The sequence below is a fragment of the Macrosteles quadrilineatus genome, unplaced genomic scaffold (assembly GCF_028750875.1).
Source record: "Macrosteles quadrilineatus isolate MER2022 unplaced genomic scaffold, UCM_ALF_1.0 Scaffold_6__1_contigs__length_79288215, whole genome shotgun sequence".
NCBI lineage: Eukaryota > Metazoa > Arthropoda > Insecta > Hemiptera > Cicadellidae > Macrosteles > Macrosteles quadrilineatus.
In genome coordinates, this window is record NW_026542599.1 from 7725678 (window position 1) to 7750447 (window position 24770).

The 24770-nt window shown below is 34.0% G+C and overlaps 1 protein-coding gene across 2 annotated transcripts in view; it reads left to right on the forward strand.

The window, feature by feature from the left end:
* The window catches only part of LOC128996566 (dynein heavy chain, cytoplasmic-like), a 93949-nt gene that overhangs the window by 38511 nt on the left and 30668 nt on the right, over positions 1-24770 (forward strand). For both annotated transcript variants that reach the window (XM_054421960.1, XM_054421961.1), the window contains 19 exons: positions 117-311; positions 535-729; positions 1032-1119; positions 2128-2261; positions 2450-2576; positions 4595-4829; positions 6688-6874; positions 12290-12413; positions 15104-15192; positions 16203-16232; positions 17144-17379; positions 17791-17968; positions 19518-19733; positions 20384-20541; positions 21058-21274; positions 21810-21969; positions 22422-22609; positions 22986-23144; positions 23713-23829. In XM_054421960.1, the coding sequence (XP_054277935.1) occupies positions 117-311; positions 535-729; positions 1032-1119; positions 2128-2261; positions 2450-2576; positions 4595-4829; positions 6688-6874; positions 12290-12413; positions 15104-15192; positions 16203-16232; positions 17144-17379; positions 17791-17968; positions 19518-19733; positions 20384-20541; positions 21058-21274; positions 21810-21969; positions 22422-22609; positions 22986-23144; positions 23713-23829 (3033 nt within the window). The remainder of the gene's footprint in view (positions 1-116; positions 312-534; positions 730-1031; positions 1120-2127; positions 2262-2449; positions 2577-4594; positions 4830-6687; positions 6875-12289; positions 12414-15103; positions 15193-16202; positions 16233-17143; positions 17380-17790; positions 17969-19517; positions 19734-20383; positions 20542-21057; positions 21275-21809; positions 21970-22421; positions 22610-22985; positions 23145-23712; positions 23830-24770) is intronic.

Sequence of the window (24770 nt, forward strand, 5' to 3'; positions counted from 1 at the left end):
GTGGGTGGGGTGCGTTTTCCAAGGGGTTCTTTGGACTCCCTGAATAAAATTAATTAAACATTTTAAAATGAAATATATGTCTATAATCAAATTTCTCAACTGTGTGTGTGTTTCAGGCGCAGATCGTGGTGCTGGCAGCGCAGATCCTTTGGTCTGAAGACGTAGAGGCGGCTCTTCACCAGATGAGTTCAGACGCAGGCATGGGACCTCTAGAACGAGTCTTGTCGCAAGTGGAGGCTACACTTACTGTACTGGCTGACTCTGTACTGCAAGAACAACCACCTCTGCGACGGCGCAAGCTTGAACACTTGGTCAGTGCTTTTATTTCAAATTTGTTAAAATGTTTTCCTTAATCACAATCAAAATGTTATTGTTGTCCATTGAATTTATATCTAAATCCTGTTTTATTATATATTGAACAGATGGTATTTTTTTTTGCCTCTAGGGCTATTTTTTGCCTCTAGGACTTTTTTTATTGTCACCATGTGAAAGATTTGCTAAAAATAACTAAGGACATACATCTGTTGTCCATAGATCAATGAGTTTGTGCATAAGCGCACAGTGACTCGACGACTTATTGCTCACGGAGTGAACAGTCCAAAGTCTTTCGAGTGGTTGTGTGAGATGCGCTTCTACTTTGACCCTCGACAGAACGAGGCTCTGCAACAGCTGACCATCCACATGGCCAACGCAAAGTTCTTCTACGGCTTTGAGTACCTCGGAGTACAGGTAAACTGTAGTAGTAGTAAGTAGTTTATTGTGTATTGTATCGTGACAACATCTATTGTGACCCACTACTCATAGAGTCTACTCTTACCTTTGACTGTATAGAACTAGACACCCTGTATACAAGTTTTTCATGGATAGGCTTCCACGATCACCCGCTGTAGTTTCGGTTTTCAAGTAGAAAACCATGTCAATATGATAAAACATATCAGTCTCGATGTAGAGTGACTTAAGTTCCACACACAGATCCATGTACAAGAAATTGTATTGTCCTAGTTTCTATTATAATGTCTGTTTGTCTGCAGGACCGACTCGTACAGACTCCTCTCACTGACAGATGTTACCTGACGATGACTCAGGCATTGGAGAGTAGACTGGGAGGATCCCCGTTTGGTAAGTAAAAACCTCATTTTAGCATGTAGGGAATATGCTATTACTGTAGGTCTAACGTTAAGGCCAAGTCCTGGGATCAGTTTGGTGTCCCCAAAGGCCAAAAACACATATACAGGGTCGTAGTCAGTGTCAAAGATTTTAAGGCTTTATTATGCTGGCTAATTGCAATACAAATACACAATTCGGAGAGTTATATACCAGAAACGGCCACTTTAGATTTTTCAAAATGTTTTGACACTGTCTATTAAAACCTATTTCTTTTTCTAGATAACATAACAAGGGCTTTTTTAGAATCAGCGTTAAATATTCTACCAGATAAAGTGTAGTTTGTTACAGTAGAATACATGCAAAACCTTGTAAATTCAACTTGGATAAAAAGTTTTGAAAATCAATAAAAAGGGTGCTACAATTTGCTTAGTCATTTTTTTATGCATCCATTTAATAAATGTGGAAGTATACTCTAAAAATACTCTAAATTACAAATATACTGATATTTTACTAATATACTCTAAATTAGTAAATGTGAGATAGAACTCTCCGAATTGCGTATTGGTATCGCAATTTGCCAGCATAATTGTGCCTTAAAATCTTTGACACTGTCTAATGACTACCAAACACCCGGTATAGGGCCTATGTGTGTCTGTTAGCATGATAACTAAAATAATTTTTTTTCATTATAATGCATTTTAACCTCCTGATTGCATTTACATATACTACAAATTGGTGTAAATTACCTGTATCTTGCAATCTTGTGTGTTGTGGTTTGGCAACTAGTTTTTACTAACACACCAGTCATCGTTAGGCCAATGCTAAGATTTCTTGCTTCATTTGAATGTCGTCAATCTATAATATATAAAGACATACATGTTCACGGACATAAAAAATTTAGGTAACAAAAAATAGAAGCTAATACTGTACAGGAAATGTCTCGGCTACAGCTGGTCTTTGTAGATGTGATGTCTACTGCTTTATCCAGAAGTCAATGGTATAATTGGTTGTGGTTTACAGGTCCTGCAGGTACAGGCAAGACAGAGTCCGTGAAGGCTCTGGGACACCAGCTTGGTCGGTTTGTTCTTGTCTTCAACTGTGACGAGACCTTTGACTTCCAAGCCATGGGACGTATCTTTGTCGGCCTTTGTCAGGTGTGTACTTATCTTTGTCCAGGTTTAGATAGTTTCGTCTTTATTTGTAGAATATAATTTCTTTTTGAACCTTGTGAATAAAAAAAAACTCTAGTGCACTATAAGTTCAAGCAAGCATTTTTATGTGCTTTAGTCCGACTGATTAGCTTTGATTTTACCACTTAACATGCATTGGTTCACGACCACAGGTGGGTGCTTGGGGTTGTTTTGACGAGTTCAACCGTCTTGAGGAGAGGATGTTGTCGGCTGTGTCCCAGCAGATACAGACGATACAGGAGGCGCTGAAAACTCAAATGGATGCCAAGAAGGAAGGCAGTAAGTGGAACTGTTTTCATTGTATTAATCACATTGAATTTTAATTTAACAACAGCTGAGGAGAAATTAAATCTCATTTTCTAGAAGTTGCATGTTAGGTTTGTGGTTTGCATTCACTGTCCAATAGATGAATTTAAAAGATTAGAAGAGCAATAAAACCCACCCTTTTAAGAATTGTCGTAAAGTTATTTTAAAATAAAAATCACAGCCTTTCAAACTTATAAATACTTCTGTACAATATATGAATTCCTAAATAAATCATTCTTAGATTTTTACTAAACAATCATTAGAATTGCTGATTTGCTGTGATTTTGTATTAGGTTTTTTATAAACTCCTATTTATTATTGGTTAAAAATGCCTATTTCAAAATATTTTGTTTAGTGGGAGCAATAATTTAAAACTTTTTGAGTCCCATAGCATTATAAATTTGACAGTATTTTCCTTAGCTCAAAGTGGGAATAGTTACAAATATATTTGAATTTGGTATGATAAGGTATTAACTTAAAAACATAATATCATTGCATAATTTTTCAGATCAGTTGACATCTTCATTGATCAATAACAAATTTGTGTAAATGGTATCTACATTTTAGGTGCACTTACCTAAAAACGCTTTCTGTGATTGTCATAAGTAAAAGTCTGTTAAATCTATAACTTTTATAGCCAACTCAAATATAACTGACGGTTGATTAATACCAGCTGGCCTGTTTAAATACATTACCTTGACCTGCCAGTTCTATTTACTTTGACTTTAGAAGTAAATTCAATGCTGTAACTTAAACAAATGTTTTTAAACTACAAAATTACTCTCATAGTACTTCCTAACTTGTTAAATGATGGCAATCTCTTCTTGACAGTGTCAGAATTTGGAAATTCGCATCACTAAATTACACTAAAGGTCAAAGTAGCAGTGTATTTCAATTTAAGTTTTTCGTGTTGAGTATCATGCTGAAGTGACAGTTGGGTGTCAGCTTTTCTCTGTTTGATGGACATGAACTTAGAAAAAGTTTCAATCAATAAAACTCAACTGGGAACGCTTTGAGTTGGGCAGTTTTAAATGTTTCCATGAAGCTTTGCTTCAACCCATTGTATCTAGCTTTGTGTTAGTTTTTGGTTGTAATTGAATAATGGGATATCCGGAGGTAACTTTGTAGTTTTAGTTAAATTTGTCAATTTTTTATTTAAGAGCGGTAAAGTTTTAAGAGCCATTTCACATTACTTTTGTAATTTGATTGAATAGGGAATAAAGACTTAACTCCTTAAATTTGTTCGCTCTGCAAATTCTTAGATGTGTATTTATTAATTTACAGCTTAGATTGATAGTCTGATAGTAGAATTTTTCAGAACTGTCCTTTAATAACTTTTAAAATACAAATTTTAATCTTCCTTAAAGACAAAAAATATTTTTGTGGATAATTTTTTTTAACCGTACGTAAATTACTCACATCTGGTTAAAATATTTTGGATGTTTTGGTAGCCTAAAGCATAACCCTCTAGTCTGGTCTTTTGAGTATTTGTATTTCTATGAAAAACTTGTTTAAAATTTAAAATTAAACCAAGCTTTCTCTCAACTGTGGGCTTTAAACAAATGATCTTGTCTTCAAAATGGGCTGGGTACTCCACCAAAAGGTTTACTCAAACATCACCTAGTATTTTCATTGGTCTTTTGGTCATACTTGACTGAATTAGAGTTAATAACGTTCAAAGAGCACACTAAATAAATGTGATCATACAGTTTTAAAAGTGTTGTCATAGAACTTATTTAGTAAAATAGAATCTTTCTATTGGACCTTCGCTAGCACAGCTTCCCTTCAGTCAGTTCCTTCACGTTGGTTTCTGTTAAGATGGTTTATGGTCAGTGTGTCAAATTTTAAATTAAAAAACGATATCTCCACATGTCAGTTCAGTTAGCTTAGGCCTATAAGTTAAAGTTGGATTGTGCGCTCATCAGGTAATCACCGGTAGTAGCTTTTTGATGGTTTGTTTCCCATGCTTTATCCATGTCTCCCTGTTGCAGCCATCAGTGTGGAGCTGGTAGGCAAGCAGGTGAGAGTGTCTACAGACATGGCCATCTTCATCACTATGAACCCCGGCTATGCTGGACGCTCCAACTTGCCTGACAACCTCAAGAAGCTGTTCCGCTCTCTGGCCATGACCAAACCCGACAGACAGCTGATCGCCGAGGTGATGCTGTTCAGCCAAGGCTTCCGGACTGCGGAGAAACTCGCATGCAAGATTGTGCCGTTCTTCAAGTGAGTCGAATAAGTTCTTAGAGTTTCTATGCCAGTGGCAATTTGAATGGAAGAATTTTCAACGCTTTTATGAATAAGTGGTCCAAACCCTAGTTTTTGTAGAATTTCCGGGGTTGAATCCGTTGCTGTTGAAGTCCAAGAAGCTGACCACACACACACACATGGCATTAATTTTCCCTTATATGGAAGACATCAAATACAATGTACTGTACAACCTCATTTACTCAACCCTCAATTACAAGTACAATCCCCTTGAAAACAGCATAACACGTAGTGTTAAATTAACCTCAATAATACTATGAAAATCTCTATAAAAACCACCTCAATATAACACACTTATTTTCCAAATACAATGCATCTCCATCTCAGAACCTCTATAACTAACCATTTTGAGAAGTCAACCTTTTTTGTAGGGTGGGGGAGGAGTGGGGGTAATCCCACCTTAGCTACTTTGACCTGTTTGTCTTTTGTAGCTCCGAATTCAACTTTAATAGTACAAATCTGTACATAGTTTGAACAGTTGCCTAGATAACTCCTCAAAATGTATGTTTTAAACATTTAATTTTTAATCAATTCAGACTCAAGTACTAGAATAAGTCTAGACTTGAAACCCCCATTCCTCATCCCTCACTATTTATTGTAAATTTTATTTACTAACTTATTTTAAACTTAGTGACACAATAGGTTAAGGGTACTGTATTATAAATTATAATTAAAAAAATAAACGTGTTAGTATTTAAGCGTTGCTCTGGAATACACTCTTTATAGTTTTTTATTTATTATTTACAACAGTTCCACAATTTTACTATAGGAAAGTTAATAAACAATGCAAGATAGCAAGATTTACAAATAAATAATAGACAATAATGTAAGCAATAAATTAAATAACAGTAATTAATTATGTTCAGTGTTTTCATTAACCTTGCTAGCACAACTGCTTGCCGAAATGATCTTAACATGACCCTCAACGAGAAGTGGACCTCAATAACAAGCTGTTTCTTCAATCCGCTTGAAACTATTCTTATCAATGTTCTAATTAGGGATGGACGAGATTGGATTTTTAGTTCGAGACGAGACGAGACGAGATTTTTTATTTCTCATAAAATTTCGAGACGAGATCGAGACGAGATTTCTCTTCTCATACACAACGGGAAATGCACGTTCAAAATTTTTACCTGATTTTGTAACATTGTTAGATGACTGTTTAAATACTAAAATAATGATAATAGGCAAGAATATTTACAATCTTTCATTAAATAACATCAGCATAACATTTTTTTATTAATCACGCCTAACTTATTAAAAATGCCTACGATTAGGAAACATGGTGATATCAGTTAGGATAGAGTTCAACTTATCCTAAAATAAAATAAATCATAAAATAAAAGCAATATTAATTTTTATAAAATAGTTACTTGTTTTGACTTTTTTTATAGTAATAAAACATTCCTCACACTGCTTACACTTAACAAAACTTCTCAAATGTTATTAAAGTAATATTATTAAAATAATGAAAGTAATATTTATATTAAAAGAATTAATTAAATAAGAACGCCTTCGAAAAGGAAACGCAACTACAACACGCTCCTGTATTGCGGGTATTGCATTGACTTTCTGCAGGCGTTTTTAATTTTTTTTTTTTTTTTTTTTTTTTTTTTTTTATTCTCGTCTTGATAAAAGTCTCGGCCAAAAAGTAATCTCGTCTCGTGTAACGAGATTGAAAATTTCCCGAAAATTTCCCGAAATTTCAAGACTTGACCATCCCTAGTTCTAATCCATGAGTATCCTCCAACAGACTATTAAATGTACAGTTCGTTCATTTTATAGGAAAATTATACTATCGTAAACATTTTTTCAGGTTGTGTGATGAACAGCTTTCAAACCAGTCCCACTACGACTTTGGCCTGCGAGCGCTCAAGTCAGTGTTGGTGAGCGCTGGCAACGTCAAGCGAGATCGCATACAGAGAATCAAAGAGCTGAAGAAGAACAGCGGAGAATCAGTGATCGACGAAGCAGCGATCGCAGAAAACCTTCCTGAGCAAGAGGTGGGTTGTTTGGTTATTTCAGTGTCTTATATCTTATGTTTATTCATATGAAATCAGTAGCCATAAGTAGTCAGAGGTCATTCAGGGTGTATACTGTATAATTGTTTGCTATGGAATGTTTTCACATTTTCAAAGTCTGGTTTAGTCATGTGACTTGTGTCACATTTTCAAATACACTAGGGTCTAAATTGTAAGAGTATGAAAGAGTATGTTAACATTTTGTAAAGAATGGAATATCTAAATCACTCAGTGAAATTCCCTTCGTATCAAATGAATGTTTCAAGCTCACCAATAATTATACCATTATTTCATACTATTATATCTTTTTGAAAGGGGGTTTCTACAAAGCTCTAGAAGAAATACAGGCCTATTATATGTTTTGTTTACTGTCAATCAATATAATAAAGCTCTGTTTTTTATGTTTCCTGTTAACTGTATGTACCAATGAGATAAGATTTAAAAACAATTTATTTTCATCATGTATTTCTAGCAAATAATTTACTTCAGACCTATCTTGTTTTTTCCTGAAAATAAATTAAATTGAATATTTTTAACAGGGTATTGAATACTGGAGTATGTCTGTAAGTGATTAAAAAAAATAAGGTGAAGGGGTTTTTTTATTTTGGAGAAAGGTGTAAACAATTTTTTTGTAAATACTCCAACTGTTTGGTGTGAAGATATAAATATTAACTAATATTTCTTATAGTTATGGATTTATTTTAATGTTTGACAATATTGCTTGTTAGTTTGGTTAGTTTATTTTTGCAATTTTTAAATTCAAATCAAATAGTTTTTATTTTGTACGTACTTCATATACATCCAACGGTGTTGGAACTATTAGACTTGACCTATAAAAAACAAGTCTATAAAATAAAACCTGCACAAGATATTCTTTTTGAGTAAATAAAGCCAGTGATAACAAATGGTGCTTCATGCTTTTTCTAAATTTGAAAAAGAAATTTCTATTTTTTTTTTACTTACGCAGTTTATTATTGAATTAAGCTCCAACATAAGTAGTGTTTTTTTCATTATGGTCTAATATGTGGACAGGAGTTGCTATTATACCTGATTTATTGTATTGGGATTGTGGCATTATCCTTTAACGTAAATCTGTTAAATTTTGCCTGTGTTAAATAATTAATTAATTCATAATATACATGCTGGTATACAGTAATCATCCAACTAATAATTCTATATAAACTGGTTTTGTTTGGCTCTAAATGGAAAGAGTATGAAGATACCATTTTAAGTTCCATCTTATAAATTAAAGTAAAATAATTTATGTACACCTACCTAAGATCAGCTTGATATAAAAAATGCTTACAGCCAATATATTAAGGATGAGTTTATTTGACCTAATATTTCTCTACAATATATAAGCTTTTAGATAACACCCTTATAACAGTGGTAAGAAAAAATAAATGCCTAATGCTATCGATTGTAGGAGTATAAGGTAAGAGTTATTAACGTTTTCATCCAAAACAAGCTTCGAATCATCATATTGTGCCAAAATCTATTGTTGTTGTGGTTATGGACGTGTGTTTTAAGTTTTTGAAATGTTTTCACGCTTATATAATCAGTCTTGGTTTGCTTTCATTCAAAGACTAAATCATGGACAAGATTATGGTCTTTGCTTTTTGCTTGTGATGAGATTGTTTTCATTATTTACCTCAGGTCAAATATTATTAGCTTCACTCTACAAATTAAATATTGTTTTACCTTGAGCTTTACATTTTAAATATTTGTTCTTTGTTTCAAAAGTTGTAACTATTCAAAAATTTACCTTTACTTTCTTCTTGGACACTATTGCAAAATCCACTTGTCAAAGTTTGCACGCTATTTAGTTGCTTCATTATTGAAAGTAAATTATAGTTCGAAATGATGATATAAAATTGAAGTGACAGAATTTATCTCCTTGTTAGTAATGTCTGTCACATTTAAATTTCCTTTTAAAAATTGGCTATGAAATAGAATGGTCTTAAAAATGAAATTCTTATTGCAATGTATGCATATCACTTTACTATTCTTGTATGTTGAAAACATAAATAAGCCAAAGAAATTTTTAAAATGTAACAGGGAAAGATTAAAATTTGACCTTAACCATGTGATGGCGACCATACGAAGGTAGGTATTTTAAGCCAAGTATGGTATAATTAGGGGTGTGCGAGTACTCGAACCTTCGAGCTTTTTGGTTGAGCTTTTCATTATTCGGCTCGGCTCGAGGCATTTTGAAAAAGCTCGAAGTTCGAGCCGAGCTTTTAATACTAAGTCAAAACTAAAAAAAAAAATACTTAATTTGGGTCGTAATTGGAAACAATGTTATCACAATTCTACGTTGTTCAAGCATTCAAGGTTTGATAAGCACGAACCTCAGCTCAGTCAAGACGCAATGATTATCGATCGTAATTTTGAGGAGATAGTAAAGAGACAAACTACCACCTATCGCGATGTCTTTCTAACACAGCTATTCGTATCGTAATATACAACGCAGTGCGAGTGCGTGATTGGCTCGTCGCTATGACGACACACGGTTGCCGTGGCAACCTACAGTGCGCACTGAGCACTGCGCCTTGTGTGGGAGGGGAGATTATACCAACAAACAATTTCAGGAATTCTATTTTGGGACGGATGAAAGATAAGGAAGAAACAAAAAGTGGTCACGTGTGCAAATGTAGTGGGTGACACAATAAGGCTGTAAACAAGTATCAATCGTCGTGTGTCATGTCGTTGTTCCTTGTTTGTTTACTTTTTCAGATTCCTTATCAAACGCCCCTATCTGCTATCTCTCTTTCTCTCTCTCTCTCTCTAACAATGTACTGATTGAACAGTGACGACTTTTCTACTTATAAGTTTCCCTGCGGTTATTTTAGTTCAATCAATCCCATAACCTTTCTAATGTTTATCAAAATAATTAATTATCTGTTTTGTATTTTATTTCCTTTAAACCAACCCCTATTTACCATCTGTATTTTATAGAATAAAATGTTTGTTTATAAAGTTTGACTGGCCACACAATTTTGTACCTATTTTATTTTGTATAAAGTAACAGTTACTTTGATGATTATTTAAATATCATTAAGTGGTGCGTGCTGTAATGAATGCTTTTTATTATCAAAATAAGTAATGGATTATTAATTTTTGATAATACTGTACATGGGTCATTGAATACCATAATGTGATGTAGTTTCCTATTTGTAACTTGCAAATAATAATAATTGATAGTTAATCCTGGAAAAAGAAAATTAGTGAATGCATTCATAAACCTGTTGTCAAAACAGCAACGCAGGTGTAAGGGTTTATTGTTTCAGAGGCTAGGGTGTTTCAAGGACAAAGTGCTGGGCCTCCCGGCTCAGGGGGGGAGGGGTGGTGGTGAGACTGAGAGAGAAATGGGGGAGGAAACTGGTTTTGGCTATTTATTGATTAGTTCACCGACCCTTCTAGATAACAGAATTTAGTGACAGTGTTAAATCATCGTGTTCATTATTTCATTTCTTGTTTTAGGACTTTGTGTGTTATTCTATTAATTTTAGTGTTTTGGTATATTTCCTCTATATGTCAATTATATATTTTTTAATATAATTTTACTTTTTACTTTGTCTCTTCACCTTTTTGGATCCAAACCAATCATGTTCTTTTTTGATTAATACGATTCATAAAACAAAAATATTTTGTGCATGGAAAACAACAAGAATAATCACGTGTTTTTATATTTATTTATTTATACAAAATGGAATAAAGTATTCATAGTAGTTACAATATACATATTTAATCATTTAATCGACTTGCTAGTTGTTTTGTTGTCATTCGAGATAGCGCTGTTCTGTTATGAAAGACAATCTGATTGGCTCAGTCTGCACTGCATATCTCGTCAGGCCTTCAATCATATCCTTTTATTTCTTGCATCTTAATTTAGTTCAGTTCAGTTCTTATCGTGATTATCTACTATTTGATGTCTTGACAATTCTCAATGTTTTTAGACATATTAAAATAATATGTGTTTATTTAAAAATTGACTGAACATTATTATTATTATGCACTTTTTGAAGAAAAATGTTTAATAATTTATTTTTTTGATAATGTTCAGAATTCAGAATTATGTTTGAAATTCCAGATAGGGTTAGTTGCAAAACATTTTTTGCTGAAAATAAAATCATGGCCCTCTCTAATATTTTCATTTTTTACAATTTAGTTTCCGTTAAAGATAATCTGAATAAATTTGTTCCTTGCAACTCAATCCATGGGTATATCACCAGACAATCAAAAGATTTATATATTCCTCAAGCCAGGCTATCAAAATTTATCAAAAGTTATAAATATTTGCAAATAAAACTATTTAATAAACTTCCAATACATTTTAGAAATCAGGAAAGTATTAATTTGTATAGGTCAAAATTGTCAGATTGGCTTACAAGTCGTGCTTTTTATTCAGTTGATGAGTTTTTGCAGAATGAAGATTTTTTTAACGCTTCAATGTGAGGCCAAGCAGTCTTGATGATTCTTTGTTCTTGTTATGGTCTTTTCCCTGTTAATTTTAAAGTTTTTATTATTACTGATGCTTTATCCTTTTAAGATTCTTTTAACTTTATTTTAACATTTTCTGTAGAATATTTAATATTTTATTTAACATATGTAACAAAACATGTTGACCTTGTCTATTGTAATGTTTATATTACCAAACGACAATAAAGATTTATTATTATTATTATTATTATAAGGTGACGCTAGGAAAAGCTCGGCTCGAAAAAGCTCAAGCTCGAAAATGTTTTAAAAAGCTCGGCTCGGCTCGGCTCGAGGTTGAAAATCACTATTCGCACACCCCTAGGTATAATGAATGGAGATGAGTGTAGGATGGGTGGCGCGATCTTGTATCTTGTTAGTGACTAATGCCCTGTTAATTAATAGCCCATACAACCAATGGCAACTAAGGGACCTACAGTTTACAGTGGAATCCGAACCACATTTTTGCCCTGTAATTTACAAACTGGTCTAATTATCAGGTTCGTTCTGCGGATAGTCATAGTACTCACTGGTGCGTACGTCAATCCAAACCAAGGAGTATCGCATCTACAGATCATGCCTATAAACAGTGCTCAATTTGCGGTAAACGCGGCGGAATGGACTTCCAGTACCTCTCTTTCAGAAACATAAATATATTGGCATAAGTAAATACAAATCACATTAAATTCAGTTCCGGCAACTCATTTTTTAGAAATTGAGCACTGCGTGTTAATATCCACAATTCAAGACCTCCAAGTAGCTTGATTACTGGACGTAGACAACGCCACGGTCAATGATCAATTATCAATTATCAATTATTTAACCCAGTCGTATAACTATAGAAATGGTAACTATAGTTAGTGTTATGCCTTGCAATCTTATATTTCCCATCAAGTTATTTATATTGTTCCATTTCAGATTCTAATCCAGTCAGTGTGTGAGACCATGGTGCCCAAGCTGGTGGCTGAGGACATCCCGCTGTTGTTCTCTCTGCTCAATGATGTGTTCCCACAAGTGCAGTACACAAGAGCCGAGATGATGGGTGGGTAACGGAGAATGTGATAAATATATTCAGTCCGGTTCATGAACCAATCTTTTTATAGTCAAAAATCTTATATTTTCAAACATTCACACTATTTTAAACATCTTCTCATCAAGACGTACATCAATATTTAAATTTAAATTTGTTCCGTGTTAAGTGTCGCCATGAGTATGACGAAGGAATTTAGCAGATGTTATGGAACGTCTTCAATTTGATGTTTTATTTGATAATGAACCATGCAACTCGAAATTTGTAATCGGTTGAGAACTTTTTAATAAAGTAGACTCCCTCTTATCCGGACACCTTTTAACCGGACATCGGTTTAACCGAACTACACTCGGTAGAAGCAGTGATGTGGGCCGGGAATATTCCCAGTGGGAGGGAACTTATAAAATGGGAATATTGCCGGGAATATTTCTTTGGCCCAAAACTGGGAATATTCCCAAAAATTGGGAATTTATAATTTTTTTAAAATTCTGAACGTTTTAACACATAGCCTATTGACGGTTAAAGAACCTTAAAACTATGTTACCTATAGTAAAAATTCTTACATTTAAATCTAAGAGTTGTCATTCCATGTACATTCCTGTAATTTTTTTTTAAATTTATAAAACTGAATGGATTTTAATTATTGCATTCCAAGAAAAGAAACCTGAGCGAGCAGCAAAACTGACATTTCTTTCTTACAACTGGAAACTCATTAATGCTCAACCTCTAAGAGAGAGTAAGCAAGCAGAAGACAACCCAGAGGAAACAGGACAGGAAGAAAATGAAGACATCCTTGAGATCGAAAAGGGATGAGGATGAGATTGACTTGTCAAGTAACAATGAAGACGATTTTTGTGGATTTGGAGATGTAGATGACGAGAAGGACGAAGGAAATATAATTGACATAAAAAGTGACAGTGACTAGGAAACTAAAAAAAAATACAGAAATAGAAAGCAAATATGTCATTTCAGTATTTCCCATAACCTTTTGGTTTTTAATATGTAGTCTTGATTTAATACGTTAAATTAACATTTTTTTCAAATAATATTTTTATTTCCTGGATATTTACTAGGTTATGTTTGTTTCTGATTATCTATATATCTATACTTATTTAATACGCAAGCAGGTTTTTTGTGACAATTACTCCTCCGAAACTACTGTACCGATTGACATGTTTTTGGTGTCATTGGAAAGAGCGTAACGTTAAGTTGTGCAGGAAACTTTCTTTTTAGGAAAATAATTAGAGAGTGAGGCCCTGGGGCCCTTTAAAGTTTTGTATTTCTCCATAAGATTAACATGGGAAACAAACATTGTTATGAAACTCCAGCTGTTGTCAGAAATTAAAAGTGAGAAGAATAACATATGTTAATTGTAAACCGTCAATAAGTTTGCTAATTTAACAGTTTGCTACAAACTTTTACTGACTTGGATTAAATGACATATTTTCTAGGCCTATTTGAATTTGGGTGGCATAAATATTACAATGGAAAAAAGCGAGAGAGCCTGGATAATTTGATATACTAAAGAGAAAACTGAATTAACACTGTGCTGCATTTCTTAGTAATCATTGAAAGAGCCGATTTGCAAACTATGGAAACATAGGAAAGTAATAGAACACCACCAAGGAGAAGTAATAGAAATAATGTTTTTTTTTTAGAATTTATAATCGTTATTATGGACAACCTAATGCGGCTATGAGTAAGGCTATTTGTAGAAAACGCTAAAAATAATATCAGTTTTTGAAAAATGATAAGATATTTAAAAGAAATGTTGATTATATTGATCTGTTATGTACATCTTGAGTAATAATTATTGAGTCGAATCTTTTAAAGTCATCAGAAATTATGACTGTTATTTGTTTTAAAATAACGCCTGTAATAGTTCGAATTCGAGCAACAGGTACACTAGTTGTATTAAATCAACACTTTAGGATCATAGATTGTTTGTTTTATTTATAAAACAAACTACCACAGTGACTGATTTGAACAATTTAGCATATAAAATTATAAATTCCCAGTTATTTATTTCAATTAAAACTTTGTATTATAATATATTTCAGTTTTTGTGGTTGATTTAACCTTATAATTATGGCTTTTAACTATTAGGTAACAGTTTTTAAACCTACCTTGCTAATTAAAAATAAATTCCCGGGAATTTATGAATTTTGGGAATATTGCCGGCAATATTCCCTGGGAATATTTCCTCGATATTAAATTCCTGGGAATTTTACATCACTAGGTAGAAGTGACATCTCTTTATCCGGATAATTTTTATCAGCACATCGGTTTAACCGGACTAGATCAGCAGGAAGCGGGTGTTACTGAAACGACTGTTCTCGTGGGAAAGTTTTGAGACCAGTGATTACGTGTCTAAATACGATGCTCCCCTAATTTTAAGTCAAGTACTGTATAGAGTATGCATTTAAACGGTCCGTTTTAACGAGATTTTGAGGACGTCGGTTTAACCGGAAAAACCGTTATCCGGACTGGCCTCGGTCCCGAGGAGTCCGGATAAGAGGGAGTCTACTTTAGACTGAAAATGGGCAAGTTACTTAAACCTTTTAACTGCTCTAATTTTTCAAGCCTTTACTGGATATGTTTAATCAATGTAATGTAATAAATTAAACTATTTGATTGTGATTGATATTGAATCTTCTCATAATTCAGTATTCATAGAGTAAAGTTGTCATTTTTCTGTGAAGGACTGAAGGAGCAGATCCGCAAAGTTTGTCAAGAAGAGTATCTGGTTTGTGGTGAAGGAGATGAACAAGGTGGTCCATGGATGGAAAAGGTACCACTTGTAATGTTGCTGTATAAGTTATAGACTTCGCACATTAGCCTGTTTTTAGAAAGTGACTCTGGTAGGAATTTTATGCTTTATTAAATGCAATCCCAGTTCTTTGGTGACTGTGACGGCTCTTATTTGTCACATAACATTACACAATTGAGCATGACTACTATTGAGAAACCTTCTATTTCAGTGGAGGTCTATTGTTCCCAACAAAATCATCAACCAAATAGAGACACTAATATAGTGTGTGATTTATCAAATGTTCTGAATTTAGATTTAGACTTAAGTTTTTCTGACCACAAAATTGTTTGATGTTGGAACTGTGTTTCTGTAAAAAGAAAGGAAAGTCTAATACTGTAAACAAAAGGATTTTTGATAAGCAATCAATGGCACAGTTCTCAAAAAATTTCCTTAATGTAGAATTTAAATTGACCAGTGGCAATGCCGATCATATTATTATAATAATTTTCTTAGAGAGCTCCTTTTGAAATTTGATCAATCTTTTCCTTTAAAATCTGTTAAAATAAATTCTAGTAATTCAAGTAAGTGTAACAAAACGTGGATCAAACAATTGCAATTATATTTTGCAACAACTTAATAACAGATGTAAAGAAGCTGAACATATTAAGTTTCCCAAATTTCTCTTTAAAATATTGAGATTGAGATACAAATTTGAAGTCCTCCTTTATAAAATTTGTAATCAGAATCTTTGTAGGTTTTTATTGTAAACAAATAATATAATAAATATAATTCAATATTTTTGGCATAGGCTCTTGAGTATAATCAATCAATGTAGTTCGTGATGTTATAAGAATAATGATAGCTTTAACTATTCCAAGTTCTTTTTTGATGGTACACAATTTTGTTGTATAGTAGTTTTACTACGGAAAATGGGTTTTACAAATTTTTAAATGCCTTGAGATTTTTAAAGGTAGGTTATTACGAAGTTAGCCTTCTGATGTTTAACTTCTATAAGCACTAAATCGCATACCTTGTTGTTCACGCTGCAGTGTTTCATGGGAGAAACATGGATTGCAAAGGTAAATTTAAAAACTACAATGGAATTATTACTAAACTTAAATTGTATCACTATTAGGTCCAAAGATGTTGGATTTGTCATTAAAATCCAAGATCAGTGCAAAATTCAATTGATTGTGTTAAGTCCAGAATGTGATAGCATAGATAAAACATACTCCCTTAGTAGATTTCTCATCCTTATGGAACAGCTGAAGACAATTTTATTGTTAGTTCTGTACGGTTTATGTAGAGGTCGTGTTTTGTTTACAATTTGTTTCCCGTTATTACAGCCATTTAAAACCTCGTTTAACCAAATAATACGATCTAATCATAAACAATAACTTGTCCCCTAGTTATATAACCAAACAGTAAAGCACAAATCAAGAAAATAACCCTAAAATAATAGAAACAAAGTTTCGTCGACACTAGCGCCTTTGTGTCACGTACATGAACTAGACACGAAAAACGTGCTTCAAAATTTACAATGGGATGAGAAGTCTACTTGTGTTGGTTAGTCTATGGTGATAGTAACCAACAATTTGGTGAATTGTGTTATTTTCTGTTGTTTGTATGTATTGTTATAATATATACACTTTTGTTGATCCAAACCCGCAAAGCTTTCTGGCCCTAGGTCTGAAGCATGCCTATCATTTTTTTAAATCAATTATAAAAAAAAGTTTTCAAGCACCATAATAGAATTCACAGCAGTACTATTGAACATCTAACTCAACTTTTAGCAAACATATTTCCTGTAAATTGACTGATTTGAATGTATAAGAATGTAATTTATGTCTAAGGTCTTGTTGCAAATCTAAGAACCATCTTTCCTCCTATTTTAATCTGCCCCAAGAACTAGGCCTGAAATTCATCTTCAGTAATACCAATATTGTGGTCCTGGAACATTCCCGATTACTATGACATTTTTCTGTGCAAGGTCCTGCAACTGTACCAGATTTCCAACTTGAACCACGGTCTGATGATGGTGGGTCCAAGTGGTTCGGGCAAGTCCACTGCATGGCGAGTGCTGCTCAAGGCTCTCGAACACTTTGAGGGTGTTGAGGGAGTTGCTCATGTGATCGATCCCAAGGCTATCAGCAAGGAAGCGCTTTATGGAGTGCTGGACCCCAACACTAGGGAGTGGACCGATGGATTGTTCACTCATATTCTAAGGTAACAATCTAATATTGTTTAATTAGTTATTTAGTATAAGATTTGTCTGATCTTAACTTGAAATTCAGTTTTAAATTCATTAGTCTATAAAATAATTACGTTGTTAATACTAAGTGCATTTATTATTTAGTTTTAAACTGTAGCAATTTATTAAGAGCCAATAACCTTCATGAACGTATTTTAAGTGTTTTTAACTGATCCATCGCTGATTACCTAATATTTCGTAGAATACTATCATCTATTTTACAGAATTAAGGTTTAGGTTATTACTATTATTTGTTTGATAACAAAACCGGACCAAACGATAGTAAATCTTTGACACAACCTAAAATATTTCTAATAGTGTAAAATGTCTGCATATAAATTGTAAGATTTGGTATATCAATATCAATATTCTTGTGATGTTTGCAGGAAAATCATTGACAACTTGAGAGGAGAGATCAACAAGCGGCAGTGGATCATCTTTGACGGAGACGTTGATCCAGAATGGGTCGAGAATCTCAACTCTGTCTTGGACGACAACAAACTGCTGACTCTTCCCAATGGGGAGCGACTGTCGCTGCCTCCCAACGTCAGAGTCATGTTTGAAGTAAGTATTTTTATTTTTGAAAAATCTGCTTGACGCATTCAAAGGTCTTACCTATGCCTGAACCCCTAATTTGAGTTCATAATGTTATGTTATCAATAGTAATTTCAATTTCTGCAGTACTTGAATTTTGTTTGACACTCATAATAGTTGCAATACTTTTGAGAGTGCTGTAACTTGTTCGTCTCTGGAGGAAAACATTTTTGTTTTGGAAAATGCTAATTTTTTGTTGGAAGTTTTATGTAGAGTCATATAAAACTGTGAACTGTCTCAATGTAAAATTAAAAAATACCTTTCATCACAACTTGGTATGTTTTCCAAAGAAATTTTGTCACAACAAAACTGGAGTAGTTTCTTATTATTTTACTTTTTTTTACTAAATAATTTTTTATGTTTGCTTCTATACTCCTATGGGCCCATGTCCGCTAACAGAGTGCATCATGTAAATAACCTGAATTGTACTGAGTTGATTACCATCCAAAACAAGTCAAATTAGTTTTAGCTCAGGCACAGATAAAATGTAACTTCCAAATTCAGGTGAGAATCCCATCCCTCCTTGTACCGATATCCTTCCTTATCACCTGCATTTCAGGTCACCCAGTTAGAAATGGACCCTTCCATGCCTTTGACCTCAGCTTTTTTCCATTCAAAATCTACAGAAATATTTAAGGTATTTGACATCTACAATTGTAGCAGCTGTATCTTTATCTTAAAATATTTTTAAAACAAAAATGATCAATAAGGACACACATGTGAACATTTCAAATTTAAATTGATTGTTGATTGTTGTACTAACACTAAATATGTCTTTTTCAATTAGCTTGCAAAAATGTGTCTAAAATAAATTCCTCAATGTATAAATTATACAAAAATATTACAACAAGCTTATCTTTGACTAATTTGTTTTCAGAAAGGCAATGCTAGCTGAGCCAAATCACAGAACTAGTTGCTAAGTAAACGTTCAATAAGACTCTGTCTGATAGTTTTTATTAAATTCAAATCTTCCTAAGAAATCATGTGTTTCGTCATTGACAGAGATACCAGTGTAGACATTCCATCTAGATGGACCAGTTGTAGCAAATTTCTTTTATTAAATGAAACATAGTTAAATGCCCTCACAGAAAAAGTAATGTCAAGTTCTAAATTTCCCCCTTAGGTTTTTTGATAGTATGATAGTTGATAAAATATGCTATAGTTTACAATAAGTTGTCCTTTCAGTTTGACCTGATTAAAAATGGGGTGCTTACAACAGAAATCAGTAACTGACAACAGCACTCTCTGTTGATGGTGGCTCAATTGAAATAGCCTTATATAGAATAGAACATTTTTTAAATTGACGCTACTACTATTCCTAATGAATGTGTAAATAAAGATTAATTGTCTATTGTCTATTGTCTTCACCTATTTTTTTTTCTTAACTGCCTACAACTTAATATTTAAATGGAATGTCCCCAATTGAAAAAAAAAAAAAAAAAAAAAAACCAGTTCTATGGTTAATGTTAACTAAAACTTATCAGTAGCAAAACTTTGTTAACGTGTTATTCATCTGTAGGTGCAAGACCTGAAGTACGCCACCCTGGCCACAGTGTCACGTTGTGGAATGGTCTGGTTCAGCGAGGACGTCCTCTCAACAGAGATGATCTTTGAGAACTACTTGGCTCGCCTGAGGAACATACCTCTGGAAGAGGAAGACGACGACTCACTCGGCTTTGCACCAAAGAAAACTCAAAGCGAGAGCAAAGAAGAGGAAATTTCTCCAGCCTTGCAGGTTTGTATACAATTTGCGTATTACCATACAACGGTGTTACTATTTTAGTTTGAATTCCAATGGTATTTTGTTATCCGGAACAATTAAGGGTTGTATGGGAAAGGGGTCCACTGTGCCAACAATTTTTGTGGATATGCCAAGGATCGATTTGTAATCCATATTGCACGGGTGATGGAGATGCTAAACAGTAGGCAATAGCAACATGATCTTATGTCCTACTCTTAGAACTAATTTGATCTTGAGTCGATACTCAGCTGAACCCGTCCATCCTGCTCAATATCTCTAGTCTTTATTTGCTTCTGTTCTCTCTAAATCCAAACCTCTCATTAGGTTCCAGAATTTTACTGTGGCCTTTCAGTATTATTTCATTGAGGTTCTTTTTTATTAATTGTTTTTTTATCATCCTCTTTGCTCATAGATTGCTCAACCCACATAATCTTTGGCCATTATGTAAAAACACCTTGTGATCCTTATAAAGCTCTCTTAGTTCTCTGCTGTATCTCTTCCTTCAATATTATTGCCAATTGATTAGCCTATAAACCCTCTTGAGAGTTAGTTAATAAAATATGCACATTTTCTGTATTAATTAATGAGTTATAAATACACTTATTGAATGGTTGATGTGAAAACTATGTTGCAATATGTTGTAGGTTCAGCAAGATGTAGCAATGATTCTTCAGACCCACTTCTCCCCTGATGGTCTGGTAGTGAGATGTCTCGAGTATGCGATGAAGCAGGAACACATCATGGACTTCACCAGACTAAGAGCTCTAGGATCACTCTTCTCCATGATCAACCAAGGTGTCAGGTAAAAATGTCATCCACTTAACATTTTGTATCTTTTGTCTCTGGGAGTATATGCTTTTATTCTAGAAAACCTAAGTGAAAGTGAAACTTCTGGACAGAAAATGCAGTATTCCTTTATGGTATAAGCATCAAGTGTGATTTTTAGTCAAATTAAAGTTCATGATTACGTGAACGAGCACCCTTGATTAATTATTTGAATATGCAGGAGTAAAATGTTAGAGTCTTTTGTTCTCAATAAAATCATCAAACAAATAGAGACAACATTTCACAAATTAATTGTATTTTAAGTATTCTTAAGAATACACTTATTTTTAAACATGCTGAAAAAAATTACATCTCACTTGAATTTTTATGGTTTGTGAAAAAGTTTGTACATTGTAGATTCATAACAGTCAACCTTTTCCCTCATTGATCCCAATCAGGATACTGACCAATGAGATTACAGATGCCAATGTAAGTCAGAAAATAATGATTCTCCCATGATAAAATACTGTTTGACCAAGGAGAGTGCTTACAGGAACGTGGTGCAGTACAATCACAGCCACGCTGACTTCCCTCTGCCCCCTGAGCAGTTAGAGCAGTACATACCCAAGGTGCTTGTCTACTCCCTGCTGTGGAGCTTTGCAGGGGACGCCAAGCTGAAGGTGCGCCAAGACTTGGGAGACTTTGTGAGGTCTGTCACCACAATCTCACTGCCTCCAGCGATTAACAACATGCCCATCGTCGACTACGAGGTAATCTTCCACTACTTTGTGTTGAAAGTTGACAGAGCTAACCTAAATACTGCAAGAACAGATGTAATGTGGGTTGTTGAAGAATTGATTGTGTCTGTCAAGTGTATTGTAAAATGCTTTAGACAAATAGTTCCTTATAGAAGTGACAAAGCCCAGGGATGCTCACAATGGGTGCCAAAAATGTGTTGGTGAGGAAGTAGGGAAGTGTGCTAGGAAAGGATGTGTTTTAGAAAATACATTCTATGTCATGTTTCAGGGTCACTCGACTGTGAAAGCCTTTAAACTGTGAATTTTCAACCATGATCAAACATGAATTGAACTATGAATTTTGCGATTAAAATAGGGATGGTGTGATTATGATTATTGATTTTTAAGACTTGTCGATTCTCAATACTTTGTAACCAAGTCCCTGAACCTTATTGACATTATAAAAAACAAAAAAAAAAACAAAAAAATGTAAAAACTCTTGGAAAAAATGTAGTTACTATAACTGAGTTGTATGGATCAGTTGAAAAATTGAACTTTTGTTTGACAGGTAAACATCCAAGGAGAATGGTGTCTGTGGTCAGCCAAGGTACCTCAGATTGAGGTGGAGACTCACAAGGTGGCAGCTCCAGACATTGTAGTTCCTACACTGGACACTGTGAGACATGAGGCGTTGCTGTACACATGGCTGGCTGAGCACAAACCTCTGGGTGAGTATTAGACACATGACCAACAACACTATCCTTCATTTTATAAGCAGCAACGGATTTTAATGATTTATTTTTGAAAATCCCACTTTTGTGCTCATCTAGAGCATTAATATTGTTTTGTTTTTGCCATTTCTGGAGTTATTTCCAAATAATAAGCTGTGGCTTGTCTGTAGAAAATTCGTTGTTGCCTGTTGGGTACTACAAAAGTATTTTTTTATGAAAGGACAAGTGGCTGATCAGTAAGGAGTGGAGCTCAGCAAGCTTACCTGAGGTTAAATGGTTAAAAAAAACCTGGATATTTGGCCCTAATTCAGGTCATTGGAATGTATACCGAAGAGAAAATAATCAACTCTTATTCGCTGGATAGGTAAAGTTAAGTGGGGTTAGGTTAGATTATGTTAGGTTAGGTGGGGTTTGGTGGGTTGGGTCACTAATGCGATGTGATGTTGCAGTACTGTGTGGACCGCCAGGCTCAGGTAAGACCATGACACTGTTCTCTGCGCTGAGAGCTCTCCCTGACATGGAGGTGGTCGGTCTCAACTTCTCGTCTGCTACAACCCCCGAGCTGCTGCTCAAGACTTTCGACCACTACTGCGAGTACAAAAAAACTCCCAACGGCGTTGTACTGTCACCTGTCCAGGTGGGTACACAGTTGTAGTGGACATCTCACCTGTATGTACCAGGTGTAGCTTTGTAAAGTAGAACCTAGATGAGTCACTCACAGATTGTGCTGCTGTCGAAACTCGATTTCTCCCTTTAGTGTATTAAGTGTATTATGTTCTGCTATGGTGTTTGATGTCACAGAAAGATGCTGTAGTTTACAATAAGTTGTCCTTAAAATCTGTCTTGAATAAAAAGATAGCATATTGTATATAAATTAGTCATTAACATAAACTTCTCTATAAATTACACTAATTTATTTAACATTCATAATGAGTTTTAATTACTGAAGCTTTCTTATGAAGACACGCTGTAGGGGTTTGACAAGGAGTTTTGAAAGTTTTGCTTGTCCACAGCTGGGTAAGTGGTTGGTGCTGTTCTGTGATGAGATCAACCTACCAGACATGGACCAGTACGGTACACAGAGGGTGATATCCTTCTTGAGACAACTGGTGGAGCATAGGGGCTTCTACAGGGCCAGTGATCAGGCGTGGGTCTCTCTGGAGCGGATACAGGTAGATCAACCACTACTATGACTGTAGGAGTGAGGGAAGGGGGAGGCAGAATGAGACATCTGCGCTTAACACAATTTAACCCAACCTTACCTAACATAACCCACCCTTATCCAACCTAATCCAAACTAACATAACCCAATCTAACCCAAACCAATCCTATCTTACCTAACCCCACTTAAATGAACCTGAATTTACCTTAGTTATTCCAACCTGAAATAAACTAACCTAAGCTTATCTTCTTAACCCAACGTAACGTAACCATGAAATTGGTTTGGCTCTTGACAACCAAAATCCTTAAGTCGTAGTACAAAATAGTTTTGTTTGATTTTGAAAATTCCTATTAAAACCTCTCTTCTTAACTCAAATACAATAGAAATAATGTAGGCCAATGCATTTCTCTAAAAAAAACACTGTTTTACCAGATGATGCGCAGCAATAATTTCTAGCCACACTTTTGTTTTAAAGAGATCAGTTGAATTATCAGTTTTGATCTTTTCTATAGTAGTTATCAATGTTAACTTGTTTTGTTAGTTGTGAATACCTCTTATTTCTTGGGTTGTGTTTACAGTTCGTAGGAGCTTGTAATCCGCCGACTGACCCTGGCCGGAAACCATTGAGTCATCGCTTCCTGAGACATGTTCCAGTCATCTACGTAGACTATCCCGGCGAGACCTCCCTCAAACAGGTAACAGTGGACGGCAGACACTGTGTAGCCGGACTGCTTTTGCCTCCTATTCCTACACACTATCTAATGTTCTGCATGAAAATGAATAGAATGTTATCATTCAAGACAGTTTTTGATGGTTTGCTTTTATAAGTATTTATTTAATGCTTTTGTGTGAAGAACGACCTAGCTTTAGCTTGTAAGTTTTGTTTTATTTGTTTTGAATTGTATGCACAGAAACTTATATTTTGTTTTTTACAGATTTTTAGTTAAGGTTAGTTGTTAAATATAAAGATAATTTTTTTATATTTTACTATATAATTGGAGAAAATGTTTTTAGTTGTTATTTTGTAATTTAAATAGATAAAGTTAACGTTATTTTGTTTTGTTGAGATTTCGTTAAAATTGTATTTGTATTAAGTTTAAGAAGCACCTAGTTTTGCATGTATTTAATAAAATATAATTTTGTAAGATTTTTATTTCATTTTATATTTCCACCAATCATTGGCTTTTTCTATAAAATGACTTGTTTTTTGTTAGTAACATACTTTATATCAAAAGATTGTTATTGGATGAAAAATTAGTGTTTCTCTTTATGTTAACAAACAGGAACGTTTTATTTTACAGTAAAGTTCTTACAGGATTTTAAGATCTGTTTGGGTTTTCATTTATCTTCATTCAATTTTCTCTGCTATATGTACTTTTACTGATAGTTTTGTAAATATATGAAGTAACTTATGATTTCCAAATCAGTTATACAGTTAGAGATACATTAACCTATAAATTACTAGTTTTCATGTAGGGGTATTCAATGTACACTTTTTCTTCTTGCTAATGAATGTTTTTAAAAGTTTCATCAGGATAGTTTGACCCAGAACACGTCAACGTCAAGGTATCAATGGTTGACACTGACTAAAAATGTATAAAACAACCTTTCTGAGTTATAGAAGATGCCATAAGTC